At 40.2% G+C, this 22,864-nt stretch overlaps 1 protein-coding gene across 1 annotated transcript in view; it reads left to right on the top strand.

Moving 5' to 3' along the window:
- celf4 (CUGBP, Elav-like family member 4) overlaps nucleotides 1-21,722 on the top strand; it is an 80,135-nt gene extending 58,413 nt beyond the window's left edge. Inside the window, exons 3-14 of the mRNA XM_035662210.1 lie at nucleotides 5,521-5,569; nucleotides 10,694-10,822; nucleotides 11,783-11,862; nucleotides 12,190-12,330; nucleotides 12,601-12,739; nucleotides 13,941-14,093; nucleotides 14,531-14,641; nucleotides 16,092-16,154; nucleotides 16,513-16,590; nucleotides 18,265-18,408; nucleotides 19,488-19,681; nucleotides 21,643-21,722. Coding sequence (XP_035518103.1) covers nucleotides 5,521-5,569; nucleotides 10,694-10,822; nucleotides 11,783-11,862; nucleotides 12,190-12,330; nucleotides 12,601-12,739; nucleotides 13,941-14,093; nucleotides 14,531-14,641; nucleotides 16,092-16,154; nucleotides 16,513-16,590; nucleotides 18,265-18,408; nucleotides 19,488-19,615 — 1,215 coding nt within the window. The 3' untranslated portion in view covers nucleotides 19,616-19,681; nucleotides 21,643-21,722. The remainder of the gene's footprint in view (nucleotides 1-5,520; nucleotides 5,570-10,693; nucleotides 10,823-11,782; nucleotides 11,863-12,189; nucleotides 12,331-12,600; nucleotides 12,740-13,940; nucleotides 14,094-14,530; nucleotides 14,642-16,091; nucleotides 16,155-16,512; nucleotides 16,591-18,264; nucleotides 18,409-19,487; nucleotides 19,682-21,642) is intronic.
- Nucleotides 21,723-22,864: the final 1,142 nt, after the last annotated feature.

The following is a 22,864-nucleotide window of genomic DNA, read 5'->3' as shown; positions in this document are numbered from 1 at the left end:
CAGGCATTAAGAATAAATATATAGAAATCTTCCAGTCTTCTCGCTTATGGTCTTGTGTGCTTGTAGGTCATATAGAGGTCACATCAGTATTTGTAGATTTAAAAATTCTTATTCTTATGATTCTTATTCTGTTTTTTTTTTTTTCAGAGTTGAATTATAATATCATTGTTGGAAGAATAATAAAACTCCAGATGGTGTGCATTAGGGTAGCTTAGCTAAGGTCTTTAATGCAGTCAAGAAAATATATACACTGTAGTTTGCAGTCACACAAAGTTTTGGCTGTTTATCTATTAGCTAAAATGTTTCGTTAGCTTTTAGTCATTCTACGCGTCGTAGCCTATCCGAAAATCCTTACCTACTTTAATCTAGTTGTAACTTCAGCTGAGGTTGCCAGTTAACGCAAGCTTTTGTAACTCTATTTTAGACCTCTTAGACCAAAAAAACCTCCACAAACTTAATTTAGTTGTCACTAAAATATTCAGGAGTAAAACATACATTTTGTCATGCACACATTAAGAACAGTAGTTAAAATTAAATATATTTTTAACTACTACTTCATGTCCTATTCAGCACCACTGAAGCATGTTGTTAGAACTGGGTAAATTTAGTAAATTCACACAACCGGTTCTCTAACTCTGTCTGCCGAAAACATTTGTTACCAAGAGTAGCCTGTGCACTTGCAAAGAGGCTCACTCAGTATGAGGTGAGGCGATCCTATTTGACTGACTGACCTGAATTTCGCTGCTGATGAACACATCTTTGTGCCATGGGAAAAATAACTTTCCTCCTCACCGAAGCTTATTCCAGTTCCATTAGTCAAATTACGGCACTTCTCTCTGCAGTCTGCGGTGGTAATGGTGGTGGAGGGTGTGAGCTACAGATGTTGTAAAATACTTCTGTGGCTCAAGAGGTTGCAAAAGTCAATAAAATGAAGATTTTACTGTAGGAGCTTTGATGGAAATGTGGGGGGTATTCCATGGGAGTGTAATGCTTCTGTGAATTAATGTAAAATCAATACTTCTAAAATAGCTTGTCCTCTTTGTGACCACTGGTGAAATCTAGTACATACCTGCTAAATGTTTCTAGTTTTTAAGATGATCTTGCCACTGAGTTTTTTTCCCTGCATACAAGGGCCCAGTTTCCAAAGAGCATCTCAGGATTATAACTGTATTTGTTCAGCTAATGTTTCCATTGGCATGTTTCCATCCCAAGATGAGTGTTGTGCACGCTGAGATACTTTGGAAAGAAGGTCCAGGTTGGGTGGCAGTGGTTCATTTGACAGTACCAGCATTTGGTTACACATATAGCCTGTGGTATTGCTCCTACAGAGAATCTCAACATCTGGAACTGCTCCCTTTCAGATACTTTCTTACATATACAATACACTTCAGAATCAGTAAATATATGTATGAACAGAAAGCACAAAGAAACCCAAACATATCGACATTCAAATGGGATGGAGACAAAATGAAAGTGATTTCAAACGTAAAAGAAAAATGGGCCTCCAGCTGCGGAATGTAAAATAGAGCAAGTTTTGACAATAGTAGAAGAGGAATATTATGAAGGCAGCCTTCCTTACTTCCCTGGGAGAGTTTCATGGAGTGCTTTCTCACTGTGATAATGAAATGACCTGGCCTGCACTGCTCCACTCTCTCGCAAAAACACATCTGCTAGACGAGGGTGAAAATGAGAAAATCCTACCTCCTCTCCCGAGTTTCGTAAAGCATACTTTCAATATTCTTTTTCACAGACAATGATGGGAGTGTGAGTGACTGCAGGCTGTGTGCATGCATTAGTTCTTGTGCTTTTGGATGCTGGCACTTGCACTGTCTACAACTTGTAATAAACTGTATTTGAAGCATATTTGACATAACAAGGTACTATACAGAAATTCAGAGGATAGAAATCCCATAGAGTTGTCATCCTAACAGTGTTTTTGTAACTTCATTTCTGTGGTTGGCACGCAGTGAAATCAATACAGTAAGCAGCAAAACTCAGATCAAGGACTTCAATTTTGCCCCATTTCAAGGTAGAATCCAATATAGCAAAGTATAGTCCCACACTGTTTTGAGCTAATCTTGTGGGCTTCGCTAGAGTTTCAGGCCGTACTAGACTGATTCAGAAGAATGACTCACCAGTTTGGTACAGCACAGACTGCATGCAGACCATGTATTCCCTCAGCTTCTAGTTAGCAGGGAATCTATGGCAGCACTGAGGCAGAGCGCTGTCATTGAGTTACATAATCAACAGAGGAGTGTAGCAAGAACGTGTGTGTGTGTGTGTGTGTGTGTGTGCATTTGTGTAGCAGCAGTTCTTTTTGAGCTGTCGATCATGTGGTACACCAAGGCCACTCTAACACAAGGCTGCTGAGGTGGACTTTCAGCAACAATAGAGCTTAGCCTGTGTGTGTGTGTAGATATGTGTGTGTCTGTCTGCCTGTGTGTGTGTGTGTGTAGGTGTGTGAGTGTGTCTGTGCACTCCCTTGTGTTTTTAAAGGCATGTGCGTGGATAAGTAGGCAGCCACATTTACAGTATGAGGAGCAAACGCATGCAACATGCGAGGTATTAGGTGTGCGTGCTGAGAGATGAGCCAATTTACAGCACATGTTGACTCACAAGGACACATTTACATATCTATTGTGTGTGTGTGTGAGTGTGTGTGCTTATTTGTATCCTGTTTTACGTTTCCATGCACACTTGGATGCATCGGCCTAGTAGTAATTTTTCATGGTCGTGTATGAGCCAGGCTCATGTGTAAAGGCATGCATGTCTAGTCATGTAAGCCTATACAGACTTGTGCCTGTTTGTGTGTGTACATGTGTTCATATATGTATGTATGTCTGCATCTCAGCGCCTTTTTGTGTAAATGTAGATTTTCTACTCATACTGGCATTAGGCTAAAGAGAGCTTGTTGTATTGTGTGTGCACTGCATTGCTTCTGCTGCTCAATGATGCCATCTGGCTTTGGCTTACACCACCACAGACATCCGAGGGGAGCTATCCGTGCTAGTCAGCGTCTGGTTTTAACAACTGTTTTGGGATCGGTTGTCCAGTGGGCTGGTGCTAACTCACCCTATTATGAGCAGGATGATAAAACTGACCTTGAAGCAGTTTATGGGCCCGGGATAATGGAAACCACTGATAGAGAGCCCATGAAACACCACTCAGCTTTCAGTAACAAAAGAAAATAATGGTTTAACCACTTAACATTATTTTTGAATTGTATTTAAAAATTTATGAGCGGACATTCTGCGTGTTGCTGCTCAACTATGACAAATGAAGAGTCATTGATTAATCTGTGAAGTTAGTTTGTGGGATTGTAGATGATAAAAAATTAATATTGAAACAAGTTTTACTACATAACTAAAATAAATGTTACGATAAGTGACAGTATGAAAATTATTAGGGGTGGGTGTCAGAAAAGTGGAAAGACAGCTTAGTTTTTATTTTGGGGGGAGAACGGGGGAGGGGTCTTTTATGTTTTTCTTATCACATATTTATCTCTAAGCAAGGGCTAGCAAGGGCTAGTAAGTAAGTAATAGTTATAAAATATTATTACATCAAAAAGATGATGCGGCCATGGATTATAAAGGTGTGTTTTTCCAACAGAGGACAACGTCAATACTGTTATGTTATTTTATGGGGGAGTGTGTTGCAGTCAAGGGGAGAATCCAAAGAAAGTATTAACAACTCCGGGATGGTTCTAGGTCCAGGTTCCAGGTCCCTAAAATCTTAGTGTAGAGTGAAATTAAGAACAAGACAATTAAAAATAATCTCAGAGGGTCAGTGCCATCATATACCATGCAGGTTAAGACCGGCGCTTACATATAAAACCACTGGAGGTGGAACACAATTAGGTCAGATTGAGGCCAGACCATTTGTATGGGTCACGGTAAAAACGTTCATATGTATGCAGGCTTATAGGTCCCTTGGGAGCACTGGGCTGACCTTGTCCCACACTCTGATCTATGTCCTCATCTCCCCCTAGGTCCTCTTTTCCTCATTCCTTCCCCCTACCTCTTTCTCCCCACTTCCTTTTTTATCACTATATATCTCTCTTCTCCAACACCCTGCTTTTTACTGATTTCAATTAGTTTCTCTTCTCTCTCGCCCTGTTTGGTTTCAATCCTCCTGAAATCTCTCTTTCTTATCCAGCACTGTTTTTTAACTAATTTTTAACTCCCCTTTTTCCATTCCCAATTCTTTTATCCCCTCTCGTTCTTTTTCCATATCAACAGCCAGTCTGATAAATAATGCATCACAGCACATTAAAAACATTAGTAGGGTTCTCTTGGCTGTCAAAGAGAGGGAGGAGACGAGGGAGAGGAAGGAATGGGTAACTCCATTTTAAATAAGTGTTGTAGAGAATGATGTGATTTAATATTAGCAGCAGGAAAGTGCCAGAAAAGGCTGAAGGTCCAAGCATTAATTGTGTTTGCATTGTGACATTGGGTCCTCATGCTCAAAGGTTTTGCCTTTGGTGAATCATCTGAAAGCCCCAAGATTCATTAAGATGACTGTATCAGCAAACTCAAAAGAAAAGATTTAATGACATTTAGCAAAACACTGATGCTGCACAGAACCTTGACCTTTCCCTCTTCCCCTTTCATCCTCAGTTTTATCCTCTCCTTTCCTCTCCTTTCCTCTCCTCTGCTCTCCTCTTCTCTCCTCTCCTCCCCTCCCCCCTCCTTCCTTCCATTCCTCCTGGCAGCGTGGCGATTGGCATTATTAAAAATTGATTGGCGGCGAGCGTTTAGCAGGGTGGCGAGGCGGAGAGGGAAGGTTTGACAGGCAGAAGTGAAATGAAAGGAGGGCCTCTGTGGACACACTGTGGAAAGGTCTCACTGGGGGACAGAGAGAGTGTGTGTGTGTGCATGTGTGTGCACTTGTATGTACAAGCTTGTGTGTGAAGCTAAGAGAAAATTGTGCAAGAACATTTTGTAGTGAGGCTTAGGAGTTTGAAAACTCATATGTGCTATGTCTATACTGTGTGTGTGTGTGTGTGTGTGTGTGTGTGTGTGTGTGTGTCTGTGTGGGTACACATCCACCAGTACATCTGACTACACAAAGTCCACAGACCGAATCATGATAGCACACAAGCGTCCAGAAGCACCCACAGAGAGGATACACAGTCACAGTAGCTCTGCTGACCCAGAGTTACCTCTCCACCATCCTCCCTCTATCCCCCTTTCCGTCGTTCCCTTCATCCCTCTGCTTATCCCCCTTTCCAACCCTTCTCTCTCCTTTCATCTCAGATCAAATAATATTTCCAACCCATATTCCCAACCAGCTATTCCCCCAATGGCTATAAGTGCTACAGCTTTGGAGATTTTCAATACACTTTACCCGCAATTTGGCTGAGTGATTCTAAAAAAGTTTTTTAGGGGGGTGTGGGAGGGGTAAAAGCATGTGTTATTACATGAGTACATGATGCTTACTGGCTTCTTTGTCTCTTGTTTTCTTCTTTTTTTTCTTCCTTCTTTTCCTATTATTTGTCCTCTCTTTCTCTCTCTGTCACAGATGAACAGACCAATCCAGGTGAAGCCAGCAGACAGTGAGAGTCGAGGAGGTACTGTATGCCCTTCCTTCTTTCTTTTCCTTCCCCCTTTCTTTGCTACCTTCCTTCTTTTGTTCTAGCCCTACAAACATGCTGCCTGCACGTATCAGCCTCACCATTATCTGTCCCATTAGTCGATGCCCTGTTCCTCGACGCAGGCTGACAGCGTGGCCTGGCCGGACCCTGCAGTATTCAGGACACATTATGTAAACAGTGCTCTTCCTGGCTGCCGAGGCCTTCAGCCTCCTTTTTTGGAGTTTCATCATATGTACTGATGCATGTACATGCGCGTACCTACCCAGAAACATGCATATCTTGCTTCAGGGGGAAACAGGTCACTTCTTTTTGTCAAACACCTTTAATAACGCTGTCTGCAACAAAGCAAATCCTATTTGACTCGTGTCACAAGTTTGTATCTGCCAAATGAACCCCAGATTCAAATGACAGATCTGTGTAAATGAAAGTGGATGTCTAGTCTGGTATTTTGTGTGTCGCACTGTATTGACAGCTAAGACAGCTTTAAGCGCATTTTCTATGTCTAGACATGTAGTGACCTGCTCCTGACATCAATCAATGGACTGTACAAGAGAAGATTGATGCAGTTTGACCGGTTTTGGCTGGAGTCTTTCAAACTTTGCAGTTGTTAATATAATTGGCACCAGAGCGATTCTTCAGCCACAAGAAAAAGGGAAAGAGAGAGGGAAAAAAAAAGAGGAAATAGAGCATGCAAGGAGTTGAAGGTTGATAAGCAGAGAGAAGCATAAGGACTGAGAGAGAGGTGTTAGCCTGTAAAGAAAAAAAAATTTTAAGGAAAAGAAGAGAGATTGTGCGACATCCTCTTCTATTTAGTTTGGTGGTGCTCTGAGTATGATTGATGGAGCAGGAGGGAACAGAGGCAAGCGCCAAGCGTGAGGAAGCAAAGTGAGGGCAATGCAGGACATCTATACCGCTCTCTCTGTTATTCGTGTCTGTCTTTCTCTGTATGGATGTCCTCTGCCCGCTACTATTCCCCTCATCTATTCTCAACAATTCTATTTTTCCAAGATTATTGCTGTGCCTATTTGTTTTTACTTCTATATCTCTCGGACGTTTTTCTCAGGCATGAATGCAAAGCTACATATATACTGTCTCAGGGTGTTACATTTTCAGTCACAATGGCAGAAGAAGCAGATTGTTTCTTTAAGGAAAAGTACTAGTACAATGCTGTAAAAAATGCTATTACAGATCAAAATCCTGCATTTAAAATCCTACTAATGTGAATGTCAAAGCAATATGAGTAAAATGCACATAAAGTATCAAAACTGAAGGACTCATTATCAGAAAAATGTCCCCTGACTGATAATCTGTATTATTATATATTACATTATCAGTGTAAGCAGAATATTACTGCTGTGAAGTTGGGGGTACTTTTAAAACTGTCATATAAAGTTAGGTAGTTTAGTCCAGTGGTTCCCAACTTAACGGTAAAGGCCCCTTCTGTGGGTCACAAAATAAATCTGGGTGGTTGTGAGATGATTAATGGGGTAGGAAAGAAGAAAAAACAATGTTCTGGTACACCGATTATTGTTATTGTGGACTCTAATCTCTGTGAAATAATGGATAATTTGACCCTTTGGGCCTCGAACAGTTACTTAAATGAAACCATCTCAGAAGTTCAGACAGAAAATCACTCTTTGTTGGAACGGCTAATAACTTGTAGGCATCTGAAACATGACAAGGTGCCCCAACTAGACTATTTTTTTTTAATAAGCAGTCACAAGCCAAAATGGTTGGTTGCTGTTGGTTTCCCTGAGCAATGCATTTACATCACAAGCTTATTGTGTGTTTTCTAAATAAAATCTTAATCTTAACAGTAAATAATAACTTCATGTGTCTGATACTGTAAATAAAGTGGAATAGAAGTATAAAGCAGCAAAAATGAAAAAAAAAATATATATATATTACATATACATATATTAAAAAAACTGAAAAGGAATACTCTGTTAATAATGAAATTACATAATACTTTTTTATGATATATTACTCCTGCCTACTCGATATTACAGTAGAGGGAAATCGGGGAGTCACTGTCATAGACTGTCTCTGTGCATGTGTGTGTGTGTGTGTGCGTGTGTGTGAGAAAGAGAGAGAGAGCTTTACATCGTTGTTGACACTGGTGTATATTGATTTGCTCTCTAGCTGAATATGAGTGTACCTGCATGTGTGTGAGTGTGTGTCCTTTCCCGAAGAAAGATGTAATGTTTATTGGTGCCTTCCCTGGGGAACGGCTTTGTCCACCATTGAGGTGTGTACCGTGGATGTATATGTGTGTGATAGAAAGTGGGGGGCCAAACACCAAGATTTGTGTATGTGCATATGTGTGTGTCCTCCACTTGTGATGTGCGCTCCACTCTTGTAAACACCCCCCTACCCGCCAGTGCAAGGCCAGAGCGCAGATTAGTCTTGTTGACTCTGCAAGGACACCCTGTCAGGCTCAGGCAGCGGGGAACGGACCCTAAGCACGCATGCATGCACACACACACACACACACACACACACACACACACACACAGGTAAGCATACCTACACACACATTAATTTGTAGTGCACATTCAGAAGCAATTGCACTGAGGCTCATTAATTTCCCAACATATACATCCATTTTCACAAAGCTCTGATTCTGGGTAACGTAAAAACAGACTGCCTTGCACACCAACACATCTGTTACTGTTGTGCACTAACACACTTTCACCGTCTGCCTCACAATTTTCCTCAAACACTCATTCGGTGACTCATTCATGCTGTCATGGTGAATAACAAACTGATGCTGGACCTCAGTCTAGCTCTATCTCATTAAAACCCATGTTGAAGTTCTATCTGATTATATAGTCCTGCAATTCTTTTTGACGGCATAAAAGTTTGTTTGTAGAAAATTTTGGAAAAGACTAATTTGATTTAGGTTATGTGTTGCTTTTGGTCCACAGAGACTTTTTTATTAAATGTTCTGAAATGCCAATTTAAAGTTCAAGATAGAAGAGGACAGCAGTTGCTATGTGACTGGTTGCTATGCTATGTGGTCATAAATGAGAAATAGGCCTACAAAAGTATTAAATTGGTGCTTTGTGACTTGATAATATGAACAATTACTTTCTTAATGTTTCATCGGATGTATAGTGGACATTTTATTTTGAAAGTAGTTATTATTGCTGTCCATTTGCCATGTTGGGAGAAATGCCTGCACAGCTTTGAATGTAATCACTGGCTAGCCTCCCATTCAACCCCAAATTCGTGTAGTTGTCTGCTGGATTCAACATAACCTTTGACTTATGCATATTACTTGTATTATATTTATTTTTATCTAATTTATCGGTTTCACTATTTAACGTGCTGCCTCATTATTGTGCAACAGGCAGTGATATCCTTTCTGTGAAGCATACTTAATAAAGATAACAACAACAACAACCAAATGTGTTGTTACAAGTAAACAGAGCCCCCTGGAATGAACTTAACTTAGATTTCATAAAATTTTAATCATGTCCTGAGTGAGGACAGCACACAAATGCATCTGCCTTGTTTAATACCTGTGTGTAGGTGTTGTGTTCAGACATAGCATAGTATCACTACCCCTCTACTACAACATGTTGTGAACTCTCAAATACAGAGAGCTCAAGCTGTGTATATTGTGCTCTGGGGACAAGGCACCAATCATCACAGATGAGGGTGTGAATCCAGTGAGGGATCATGACCTTGCTGATGCATTAGTGAGTCCCTCTAGCTGGTCAGGCACAAACTCCCCAAGTGTCCACAAATAGGTTTTGTTGCTGATGGATAAAAGGAAGTGGTTGGCGTGTTGCCAGCCACTTCATTTTATCCATATGTATCAGAGGAGCCATGTAGCTAGCTATAGTCTTTCCAAGCTGACAGTGGAGTTAGCAGTGACAAGGACAGTGAGAAGGCAACTGTCCCCTGTAAATAGGGAGGAAAAAGGGAGAAATGCAAAACGTGATATTGTGCAAAAAGCTTGGTGTAGTGTTAAAACTATGAGTGTGACTGTCTTCCATAAATAAATAAGTTCCTGTGTACAGTTTAACACAAAACAAACTCCTACTTACGACAGTAAAGATGTGCCTGAAACAGAAAGACGACTGTTTTACACTGCCAGTTTTTGGCGAGACATTATTACAGGCAAGCAGTTCAGACGTTATGGAGTAAGATGCTACAGATGGAATCACTGGATAACCACAACATTCACTCACTGCTCTCTCATGAAGAGTATCATATTAGCCTCTTATCTAAACTTTTGAGCTACTACTGTAAACCAAACTGGTTGGAAGCTCAGTCTGACTCTAAGTGAAATATTAGCCAATAACAATATTTTTTGTCACAGAGGGATTAGGCACGTGGTTATAAACACACATTTACCGCAGACATAGGTCGAGCAAGCAGTACTAAATATGGTGTGAGGAAGCATTGTGTTGCATCTGTGAACAGAGTTCGCGCTTAGGGCACGGCGCCAAGTGTGTTCCCATAGGACAGACTGCACAGAAAAAGGATTTTTATTCCTGTGATCATGAGTTCATCTTCCACTACAAGTTTGTAATGGAAACATGGGTGGGAGATATTATTATAAATGGAGATTTTCAAAAACTGCTCTGTTACTTATTGAAAGTAAAATATATACCAGGAAAAACATGCTGTGCCTGGACAAATTTGTACAACAGACATGTTCGTGTCACTGAAATTTGTTACTTAAGTTAATAAATTTAAAAATCTTTCAGTTGGAATCTGTCAGTGACTTGTTTTGTACATTTTAATTGTTATTCTATTGTTATTGAATTGCTGATGCTTTCCAAATGTGGCTGAGCACCTACATTAAGAAAAATCATACTTAACAAGAATTTGTGGTTAAGCAAATAGCTTCAACCTGATAGCTCCAGCTATATTCTAACCCAACTGATATCTAAAGATGAGTTTGTAACAGGAATAAATGGGTGGACATATGTCATCTTAGATAATATACAGTGTCATCAAGAAATGTTTTTTGCATGCAAGGACAAGCAAAAACGCTGCTATTTCAGTGAACATAGCATGTCTTTATGTAGATTATCAAAAGGCGTCTCTGATCCTCTGATTGTGACCTGTTCCTTTTCCTTTTAGAAGACAGAAAGCTCTTTGTCGGTATGCTCAACAAGCAACAGTCAGAAGATGATGTGCGGCGCCTTTTCGAGTCCTTCGGCAGCATCGAGGAATGCACCATCCTCAGAGGTCCCGACGGAAACAGCAAAGGTGAGTTTATAGCTGTTTATGACTTTGAGCCAGCAGACTTTTTCACAGGCTACTGCACAGAAATGATTTGGCCTTTCAAAGTTGGTGACTTTGCAAAGTTACTTAAGTTGAGTGATGTCAAAGCGGGCTATTTCACAATCATCAGAGGAGTGGTTACATAAAAATACTGTAAGTTCTGTAAATTTCAACATCAGTAAATGCCATTTGAAAGCTTTGCCCACAGGAATGAGAGATATAAACCACCAATTCTTTACAGATGAACCCCATTAACCTTATGAGTCAACCTACATGGCTCTGATAAAGAAAAAAAAAACAAGTCAACCTTCTTATTAACCACCAGGCTTCATGTCACGCCAGAAAAATGTCCTTTCAAAATGTTGTCAGAGTGCTACACAAGTTCACTGCATGAAGTTCATCAGTGGGCTTAGCAGCCAATCAATGAGGCCCGATGATAACTAAGCCTGATGATTACAGTGGGCTTGATCATTCTGATTCCTCCGTGAAGCTCCATTAACAAGGCCTCATCAGCCAGCTTACTCGGCTAAGTGGGCTTTAGCTCAATAATTACTGGGAACTTGATCATTCAAATTCATCAACGGGGCTTGTCAATAGTAAGCGACACCAGAATGCTGTGGCATTTTAAGCCCCATCAGAGGATCCCAAAGTTGTTAATGGTGTCAGAGTGGCATGTTTAGCCCGCTTATTGAGCGTTGATCAACACTGATGCGAACCTCCTCAGTAGAGAGGGCTTTGCTTACTAAATGTTTGTTGCTGTAATGCTGTAGGAAATTTATCCCGGGGTGAAAAAAACAGGAAACTTTTAACTTTTTGTCTTGTTACTGGCCATGTTTTGCTGTGATAGTGTATGATATACTCTACAGCAAACTTTTCTCTTTTGTTCTCACTGTCTCTTTTTCTTCTTACTCATGTTCTCCTCTTCCCCTCTCTCTCTCTCTTTAGGCTGTGCATTTGTAAAATATTCCTCTCATGCTGAAGCTCAGGCAGCCATCAGTGCACTACACGGCAGCCAGACAATGCCTGTGAGTACACCTTAACTGTGTGTGTGAGCATGTAGATTTATGTGAGAGGTGAGTCACATAGAGAGATGAGTCACATAGCACTTAATTACCTTCTTAAAGTTTAGTTAAGTTATACTTTATTAATCCCAAGAAGTAAATGTATCCTTTGCGTATGATCCAACTATTTCAAGGCCATAGGCAGCCAACTACGGCTCTGAGGCCATTGCCTTGGCAGGAGAGGATTTGTGCAAGTGCAGATACAAGCTTATGTCATATGTCGGTACACACTAACATGTACTGCCTGGCGCGCTTGTGTGTGTGTGGGTGGGTGGATGGGTGGGTGCACAGGGTGCCTCATCCAGTCTGGTGGTGAAGTTCGCCGACACGGATAAGGAGCGCACCATCCGCCGCATGCAGCAGATGGCTGGTCAGATGGGAATTTTCAACCCCATGGCCCTGCAGTTTGGAGCCTACGGAGCCTACGCTCAGGCAAGACGCCCCGCAAAACGCCTTTTTTTATCCACAGTTATTTATTCAATGAACCACAGATTAAACAGAGTGCTCAAGCCTAGCTCACATATGAATCTGAAGTAGCAAAAAAGATGAGCTCCCTCCAATTAGGAATANNNNTTTTTATAAGATTCAATACCTGGTTTCTATCCAGTAGTCTCTGTTTTCAGCTTCTATACTGTGCCTCATTTTCCATTTATACCCGCACTGTTCTCGACCCTTCATATAATCCCCTCCTCCACTGTGCAGGTGCAGCAGCAGGCGGCATTGATGGCGTCTGTAGGCCAGGGAGGCTACCTCAGTCCAATGGCGGCCTTTGCTGCTGCCCAGATGCAGCACATGGCCACCATCAATGGCCTCCCGGGAGCACCGATGACCCCAACGTCAGGTAACAAAAGCAAAGAAAAGCAAAGGTTAAAGGACAATACTGGATTTATAGGTATTTCCGTCTGCTGTGGAAATGGAATCTATGCACACATACAGTAGATTATCGACCCTTCCTCACTGAAGCAAAGAGTAATTTGTTCAGATTTATTGGAATGCAATCCACATAGCCTAAACTACACTGTAGAACTGACAGTATCAAACTGGCGTTACTGTAAAGTAGCTGCATACTTTTAACCATGATTTGTCCATTTATGGTATCAAATCCAAACTGCTTCCTCACATTTCTTCTCAAATAGTTTGGTGTCATGATCCATTGAGCACAGCTCACTAGTTTTTCTCAATTTTGCATTAGTGAAGAGAACAACAATAGCCTTTCTCACTGAGGGCAACAGTGCATGCAGTGGATCAGTGACACTGCATTTTACGAATGGCCTCCAGTGGGGTATAGTGCTTATACATTTTGAATTTGAGCAGATCATTATCAATCAAATATTTAATTTTCTCCCACATTCAAACAATAGTTTGAATTTCAAATAAAATGTGGTAGACCCATTCACTACAAAGTGGCAAAGCTGTTTAACTGCTTATCTGATAGCACATATTGTGCCACTTCAAATTTACAAATGTCAACATACCCCCACAACATAATGTATTGTACGTGTTTCTGTGAAGAAAATATTTTTTTACTCACTTAATTAAAATCCATGGCTTCTAAATCTCAGGCATGAATCAAAACAGTATGTTCCTTTCTTACTGCAGTGAATAAATACAGTAGCAAGGAACAAAGTACACTGGATTTTAAATTGCCACATTTCCAAAAAGAATCAATACTGTATATTTTTTTATATGCTTTGAAGGGGTGCAAATGAAAATAATGCATCATGGCATAACATGAAAACATCTGAAACAAACATATAATTAATACCCATAAGATATCATCAACAAGGTATGCATTAGTCTTATACAATATGTCCAAGATTCCGATCTAATGGCTGTTGTGTCACAATAAGGGCCATACTGGGACAAGAAATCAGCCCTGACATTTAGTGTCTTCACTGGCCCACTGGACCGGCCCCTCTGACATTTCCAGGAGTTACTAGGTGGCCATTCAAAGCAAAACTTCTCCATAATGTCTGAGAAAAAAATACAGTGGAATGCTTACTGTTTCTCTCTGTCTTTGCCCGTCTACGCTATGGCTGCAGGTGGCAGTACTCCTCCAGGCATCAGCGCCCCCACAGTGACCAGCATTCCCTCCCCCATTAGTGTAAATGGTTTTACTGGCATGCCGCCCCCCCAGGCAAATGGGCAGCCTCCTGCAGAGGCTGTCTTCGCCAACGGGATACACCATTACCCTGGTAAGTCTGATAAATTCTGCCAGCACGTACGCATAAACACAAAATAACTCGGAGATACAGACGAATATGAAAGAAAATGCACTTTACATTATGAAAACACTGTTTGTTATGTTAAACCATGACTTCTTGAAAATTAAGCTTAAACCCTTATAGACACACTACGCAGTAAACACATTCACTGTAATGGGAAAGTGTGCATGCTGCTGGCTTACAGGCGTGAATAGCCTTGAAGCATGTTCAGGAGGCCAAGGCCAGATGAACGGAGCCCACAGACAGTCAGCATGTCGAGGAGATGAGTGTTTGGCAAAGGTGCTTATGGGCTGCTGGGGCCTAAGTATGCGCTTGTGTCATGAGCCGTGGCTAGTACCTCATTGGTTTTTGTCTGTGAAGAGGTGGAGAAAAATCTGTCTTTTTCTTTTATACTCTTGTCTCTCCAGTGTTGCAGGAGGTGGTTTTTAGGGAGGACTCGGAGAAAAACGGCTTGGGCGTGGCTCCGCGGAGTTGTTTTGGGGTTCAGGGTGGCTGCTTCCTCTCTTCTCTCTCTGAAGGTAGCGCCCCCCTACCCATTCCTTTCTTCCCCTTATCCCACTGCCCTATTGGCTCAAATAAGGGTCAGTATGATCGGAGCTTGTGAAATAATGTTCAGAAGTCATTTCAAAGCCTGTGATTTTGTAAATCTGTGAACTGCATGAGAAAGATTAAAGATTTGTAGTTTTTATAGCAGAAATCTGTGTCACACTCTTAAAAGCTGGGCCAAAAATTTGTACTGACTGATTCAAATGTGACTTCAATTTTGTTGATTTTCACAGTTTTCTTATGAATCTGTACTTAATGTTGACAGAAGGAGTTCTTTTGTCTTTAAATCTTTGCGTGACCTCACTGTTGGTTTAATTTGTCCACAAACTTTATTTAAACATCCACAAATCTTTTTCTACAACAAAATAACTTTTCAATACATACACGGATTAAGTTTTTCAGTTTTCCTCTTACAAAGGAACAAATACAACCACAGGCTGTAGAATTATTTTTGAACATTATTTTACAAACCTATAATGTATTGACCTGTATTTAAGCCCATACATACTCACCTTTCTTCTGGCTATTCGAACCGTTTTTCAGTGTTGCTGTTAGTCCACGGTGTGTTCAGTATTTCTTTGGTTTTTTGGTGATAGTGGGGTTATTGGTTTGTGTGTGTGTGTGTGTTTTCTCAGTGGTGTACTTAATGTGCATGCACTTTGTGTACAGATGGGTAGTTATGAAGTGTGGCACAGCATCTGTGGTAGTTACAAGTGTGATTAAACTGGGGGACATTTTTCACATTTCCATTTTAAATAATTTACTGTGTCTCCTACATGTGAAGTGATAGCAACAGGTGCATCCAGTGTTCTGTGTGTATTGTAATCGTCCTGTTTTACATGTGTACCTAGAGTAGATTGTTAGGAAAATGTATATATTTCTTCATAAGATTTGTTTATTATAGGTATAATAGGTTTATGACACATTTCTTTCCTTTCCTGTGGTGACAGTGGAGCCTTGTATTGTTATTTTTTGTTGTTTGTTTGTTTGTTTTAACCGTGGTCCTTCAAAGTTTAATTTTTCTGCTTTTCTGGGTGGAAAAAAAGAGCTGCTTTTGATATGTTTTAGTAGGAAAATAAAGTAAAACGCCCAGCAAAAGAGGGAGAGATTCAGAATTCAGTTCCTCACACACTGAAAGCGGAGCGAGTTGACACCTCGCTGTTCGGCTCTCTAACCTTTCTGCTTTTCTTCTCCTGTCTGTTCTTCTCTCCATCGCCTCTCCTTCCATCCCTCCTCCCTCACCCTTGTTATACCCTTGTTATATATTACTCTCGCCTTCCTCCATGCCCTCTCCTCCATCTACATTCTCCCACCGTCTCTCTCCCCCTACACACACACACACACCTCTATCCATCCATGCTCCCCCTTCACCACCTCCTTCTTCTTCTTCTTCTTCTTCTCTCTGTGTCTCTGGTGGAGCAGCTCAAAGTCCCACTGCAGCTGATCCTCTCCAGCAGGCTTACACAGGAGTCCAGCAGTATGCAGGTCTGTCTGTCACTCTCACAGCAGCACTGATCTGTGTGTGTGTGTGAGAGAGAGAGAGAGAGAGAAAAGAGATGGAAAGAAAGGGGGACAACAGAGGGAAAATATTCCTTTGTATGAATTAGAATTTTGATCATGTAACTTTAAGTGTTTCAGTCTTACTACACCAATGTATTCTCTCTGCTGTGTTCAGTGTGTGTGTGCAACACGTAGACTCTATTGTCTGTTATCTGATCGATTGCCTGCTGTGCTCCTGCATATATCACATTGTTTGTATGTATCCGAGTGTGTGTGTGTGTGTGTGTGTTCTCTAGTCATGACTGTTATCTGATCCGTGCTGTGTGTGTGTGTGTCTCAGCAGCCTATCCCGCTGCATACGGCCAGATCAGCCAAGCCTTCCCCCACCCTCCACCCATCATTCCACAGCAGCAACGAGAAGGTAACACACACACGCGCGCCACATCATTCACCCCTAAATATTCATACACGCTGCAAACATTTACTCATATTTACTCCTGTGTTCGTCTTGAATCCGCTTGCCAATACAGTCCTGGAATAAACACCCACGTTTAAAAATATCCAGGCAATTCACAGTCTTCACTTTCACCTGGTTTTCACCTCCATCAAAGCAAAATATTCATTTCAGCATACTCACACTAACACAGAGTATGGTGCACAATATCAGTCTGGATTGATTAGGGAAGACTCTCATTTTTCATGCTTTTAAATCAGTCCAAGGAGGAGACAAGTTTAAGACTAAATAATAAAGCAAAATGAAAAATAATATTTAGAGTGTCTGGTTATTTGCTGGCTACAGGGGAACTAACTTTACTACCATTACTGATTGTTTCAGACTGAGCCGTAAACCTACTCATGAACTCAGTGACCTCCAGATTTGGGACACCCATGCTTGGGACCTTACTGCCCTCTTGTGGAAAATAAATCATTCAACAGTTGTGGCGTCCCAGAGGCTGCCATTTAAGGATTTAGTAGTTATTTAATTTGGGAAACCTAAAAGCTGTGAATGCTGAATCTGTGAGTTTTTCTGTACAGCTGAAACTGTCAAACCACTCAGGCCCCCAGAATTACTGTGAACTAATGACAGCATGCTGAGATAAACGGCTCTGCACTTGTCTGTTTTTTGCAGCTGATACCAAACTTGATTTCAGTTGAATTAATATTAGGGAAATAGATTTCAAGGTATAGCACAACATAAAAATAAAAGTCAGTGCACAAAGTATTTTAAAGCCCCTGAAAAGCTGCTTTCAAATCAAAACTATTTCTATTTAACATTAAATTGGAAAAAAAATCAACCTTAGCTATTAACACTGAGCTATTCATTTATTAACACTGTGAAATGATGGTCGTTCACAAATTGCAGATACATTTGGGAGTACTACAGGGTTCTTACGTGCTCATGCATTTGTTGCACATGTTTGTTATGATCACAAAAAGTGATCATAACAAAAAGTTTTTTGTGAAAGTTATTTCACAAAAAGGACAGGAGAGGAAATTATCTTGTGTTGTAAAGGTAAGTCCAAAACCACAATATACTCACTTTACTTTCATTTAATACAAAGAAAAGCAGAAGATCTCACTACTGAGAAGCTGGGACTGAGGAATTCTGCTTGAAAAACGGCTTTTAAGTATCAAACAGTTGCTGATGAACTTTCTGTTGATGGACTAATCATAATTAATCGACCAACTGTTTCAGCTTTAATGTGGTTTGATGTGGTTCAAATGTTGCTAAATCCATGCATCATACACCAAGCATGATGCACGGATTTAGCAAAATTTTTCCAGCTACTTAAAATCAGAAGAAGAACTCATGAAAATGTTTTAACTTTAGCAAAAAAATGGGCATTTATGTAGGACCAAAACTCACAGTAAAAAGTTGACTGGCTGTTTAAGAACACCTTCACTCCACGCCTTCATTATTTTCTTGTTTTCCTATTATTTTGCATTTTCTTCCTGTCATCACTGTCTGCTCCCACCGCGGTCAACCTTTTATGCCTCTCTCTTTCGCCTTGTCTCTCTTTCTCTGACCTTTGCCCCTTATCTCTTTTCTCTATTCTCTCCCCGTGTCTTTCTCTCTCTCTGTGTCCGTGTGCAGGACCAGAGGGTTGCAACCTGTTCATCTACCACCTCCCTCAGGAGTTTGGGGATGGAGAGCTGATGCAGATGTTCCTGCCTTTCGGTAATGTCATCTCCTCCAAAGTGTTTGTGGATCGGGCGACAAACCAAAGTAAATGCTTTGGTGGGTAAAAATGACCAAACCAAAAAATTATTGGTTATTTATTCTGATTATTCTTTTTTACTAATCACCTTCTTTACCGCAGTCAACACCCCCTTTCCTAACCTCTCAACACCCCCTCCCCTTAAAAGACTGAAAACAAAACAGTGGAGAATTTCTCTACAGTTGTGCAAAAGCTGGTTGTTACTAAAAAGAAAGAATGGAGAATGATTGTGTGTATTAATCATTAAAGCTGTTTTCTTTTGAAGCTCTGACTAATTCCTTATTTTGATAAATATTTCAGTGATGTATATAAGTCAGTAGTCAAACTGATCATGACAGAAATTAGTTGTGTTTAAATACCATATTTTCAGCTACATTGCCATTGTGCTCATACGAACGCTGACTCTCAGTCTCTAATTTACTGTAAGCAAAAGCAATGCATGCTAACAATGTAATGGTTGCTCTAGCATGCAAAGATAGAGAACTGCTGTCTCACTGTATCCCACTGACAGCACAATTTAGCCGAACGCATAATTATGTGGCAAATTATAAATGAATTGTGGAGAATATTTAATGGAGAGTCCGTCAGGTGCAACCTATTTGCAAAGTAGCTTTTGCTCATTAATTCAACACAACATTAATGTTGTATTATTCATGTTGCAATTTTGAGATGCAGGTTTTAATTTGTGATTCAACGCTTTCAAGTGGAAGTTAAAAACCGAAACTCAGAAAGAAGCACAACCATGTTGATGTTTTGGTTTTACATCCCATCACCAAGTTCATATTGTGATTTTGGTTGCGTGACATAATTGTGATCTATTGTTGTTGTCATACTGTATGTTAGCTTTAATAATACTCATGCTATATTGTAGTATTTCTCATGTTAATGCTTAAGTAAGTATTAATGCTGGTAGTGCAATTTTTTATGTACAGATAAAAGGACTGTAATGTGTTAATGTGTTAATTATACATACGTGTAAACGACTGCTTCACCTTATTGAACTCATCTCCATTATCCATTCTTTTGTAACCCCAAACTGTCCTTGCCTCTTCATCTAACCACATCCCTCTTTCTCTCTCTCTTTTGTCCTTTCCCCCAGGGTTTGTGAGCTTCGACAACCCAGGTAGTGCCCAAGCTGCCATCCAATCAATGAACGGCTTCCAGATCGGCATGAAAAGACTCAAGGTGCAGCTGAAGAGGCCAAAGGATGCCAACCGCCCCTACTAGCCCCCGCCCCAGCCAGCCACCGCCACCCTGGCGGCCGGGGCAGTCGTCGCACACAGGGAAAGACAGGTCAGACCTCGACCTCGACTGGAAACATTTGTTGTTACTTTAGTTTGATAGGTGATTAACTGAACCAGTACATGCACAACCACTGCATATTATATTGACAAATTCTCAAATGGCAGCCCGTTTATGGCACCGCCTGATGTCATTTCAGTAACCTTTTATAAATGTCATAAAACATTTGCAGATGCCTAATAACTAGCTGATCATCTGCAAATTGCTTGTAAAGAATAGTGATGAAGTTTTACCCCTTTGTTGATAGTTCAAGTACGCATTTGCAAATGTTAATTCCAATATTCATTATGGCTCACTCTCAGTAAACTCTAGAGTTTGATGACTGACAGTACATTCAGAATAAAACATTTCAAATATATTATTTTATTATTATCACAATGTTTTGACAGTCTATACTCTCTACCATGCCACTGATATAAATATTATAGCCAGGTTTTATGGCTGGTTGAAACAAACTGAGGGGTAGGAGCATTTACTTACATGTAGCCTCCTTTATTTGTAGAACAGCTTTACAGTAAGTGACCCTGTATGTTACCCTGTAGGTAAAAGATAATTGGTAAAAGGTTCAGTGTGTTGCACAGGGGAGGAATTGCTTCCAAGGGAGAGGCATTTATTACCCCTCAGGCGGGTAATTGTGCTGTTCCTCTTTGTCTCCTCCCTTCATCTGTGTGATGGAGAGTTTAGGCTGTGTCGTTCATTCACCACTGATGACTTCATTCAAGGGCAACTTATCACCCACTCACAAACTAACTGAACCATACCAGACGGTGTCCCGAGGCAAATCACTGCGGGAAGAATAGTGCAATCTCATATGAATGTGTCACAAAATATGTGGCGCCATTTCTTTTGATATATAAAAACACTGTCAACAGAATTCCAGAGAAAACATCTCTTTTTGATTTCCTTTGTTTTCCCCTGAGATTGGCAGTTATTGCAGTCTTTGAAATTTTAACTGATAAACAAGCATAGTGCCATTTTTCACTCACATTCCCAGTTTTAGTATTATTATTCCCAGATAAAATATTAATGCACTATTATGGTACAGATAATCAGACTGATTAGTCCATATTCAGAGTGCTACTTAACTTCTAATGACACATGAGGGTTAAGGTGTATCTTGATTAGAATCCCTTCATCATTTCAAAAACAGGATTAAACAGTTTGATTTAAATATAAAAACAAAACTTAATTGTTTATCACATAGGAGATTACCACAGCATCACTGCCAGGGAGCTAAATTAATTCACTGCAGGATGAGCACTGATTTGTTTTCAAAACTGTCTCAGCAAAATTATCTTTGTTTATCCATACCAGAACTTAGAGTCTTAGTGCCGTCGAAGATGCTTTAGAGAGGCAGGTGTCCTGTCAATATGTTCCACGGCTCCATCTGCATGTAAATACAGCGAGTATCAACAGTACAAGGAAGAGCCATAAGGAATGAAATCATGGCATCCTTTAACACTACAAAAGTGTAAAAAAAAAAAATCAAATCAAACTTTAAAACAAATATTTTCCCAATTAACTTTTCTTTAGATTTCTAGTGTAATGTTCCAACGTTGTCTCTTATGTAATAAATGTTTGTTTAAGCCCAGAGGGACTAGCTGTCTCTTTGAATTGTCTAATAGATCCAAGTAAATAAACCAATAAACAAAACAAAACTAGACAACAATTTAAGCAAAACATTTTTTGGATACTTTCAGCTCCCTCAAACACACAACTGCCAAAATTACGTAAACACAAAGTACAGCTGAGACTGATGGGGATGTTATTTTTTGTAGGTATCTGGTTGTAAAACCGTATAAAACGAACATTGGACAATTAAACGTTTTACAGAACGTTGTTATTAATTATGAGGGGAACATAAATGTCTGTACCAAATGGCCATTCATTCAGTAGCTGTCAAAACAATTTACTTATAACCAAAGTCTGTCTATTTCTTCTTTGCTTTTCAGGTTTTGTTGAGCTGAATCATATGTTGACTTCTTGCTACCCGCCACTGAGTGCAAACTCAACATCTGGACCACTAAGGCTGCTTCAGAAACAGAGGAGAGAGAGAGAGCGATGACAGAGTCAAGGACACCTCCTTTTGGATGTACTAAAACTTTGGAACTCAGAGAGAATTTGTACCAGCCTGGTTAGCCCCAGGACCTTTTTCTTCTGCACACATATACACACCTCTTTCCCCATAAAACCCTGCTTGAATGACAGCTACCTTTTCTGGACCACAAAAAAACTTTTACTTGAACAATGAGGAAAAAAGGTAAAAGAAACTATATCAAACCTACTTACAATGACCAACCCCACTGAACTCTTAAAGGGAATACGGATGTCAAAAGTCCAACAAGAACAAAACTTTTTAAAAACTGAATAGAGGATTGCCGTAGGAGATCTTTCTGTAAGATGGTTTGAGTTTGGGGCAATTGACTTTTGAAGACCAATTTATAAGACTTGAAACAAGAAGGGACAAGAAATTCTCGGAGAGAGAACTTAAGTAGGGAATGTGATATTTTCAGGACACAAATTGGCTTCGATTTGGGATGGCCATCTTTAGCTCGGAGTGCCTGTCCGTTTCCAGGGGATACCGTTGCCAAGGAGAGCCATAGCAACGGTCTCCAGGGAGTCTTACCTGTCATTCCTTAGTTGTTTTAGGGACCAAAAGACCAAACATTTTTATTGCTGAGGACTTGTAGCTCAAATATACTCGGACCACTGCATCTCTTTCAGTCAGTGCTAACTGGTTGAGGAGTTGCACTTAAAAGAAGTGTACATTTCGAATATATACAACACATGTATATATACATATATATTGCTGATATGCTTTTTGAATACAGGCAAAACTATTTCAGATGACCAAATGGGGTCTCTCACTTCGCTAGTTTACAATTACTCAAAATGTTTATTTTTTTCTCTTCTCATTTTGTCTTGGGAGGGATGGAGAGTGCATGGGAGGGGCTGCTCCGTATCACAGCCTTATCTTTTTTAACTTGACATCCTAACCTCATAGATAGAATAACATCAGAAACGTTTGAAATATATGAACTTGTTTATATTTGCAGTACATATATATGTATAACAAGCATTCAAGCAAATGTATTCATATATACAGTATATATGGATAAATAGATATTAATCACAAACAAATATATGTATTTATATGCACATATTTTATATATG

The sequence above is a fragment of the Morone saxatilis genome, unplaced genomic scaffold (assembly GCF_004916995.1).
Source record: "Morone saxatilis isolate NCDOM2014 unplaced genomic scaffold, NCSU_SB_2.0 Contig18, whole genome shotgun sequence".
NCBI classification, from domain to species: Eukaryota; Metazoa; Chordata; class Actinopteri; family Moronidae; genus Morone; species Morone saxatilis.
Note: the sequence above shows the minus strand (reverse complement) of the source record. Positions and strands in the feature narration are given on the sequence as shown.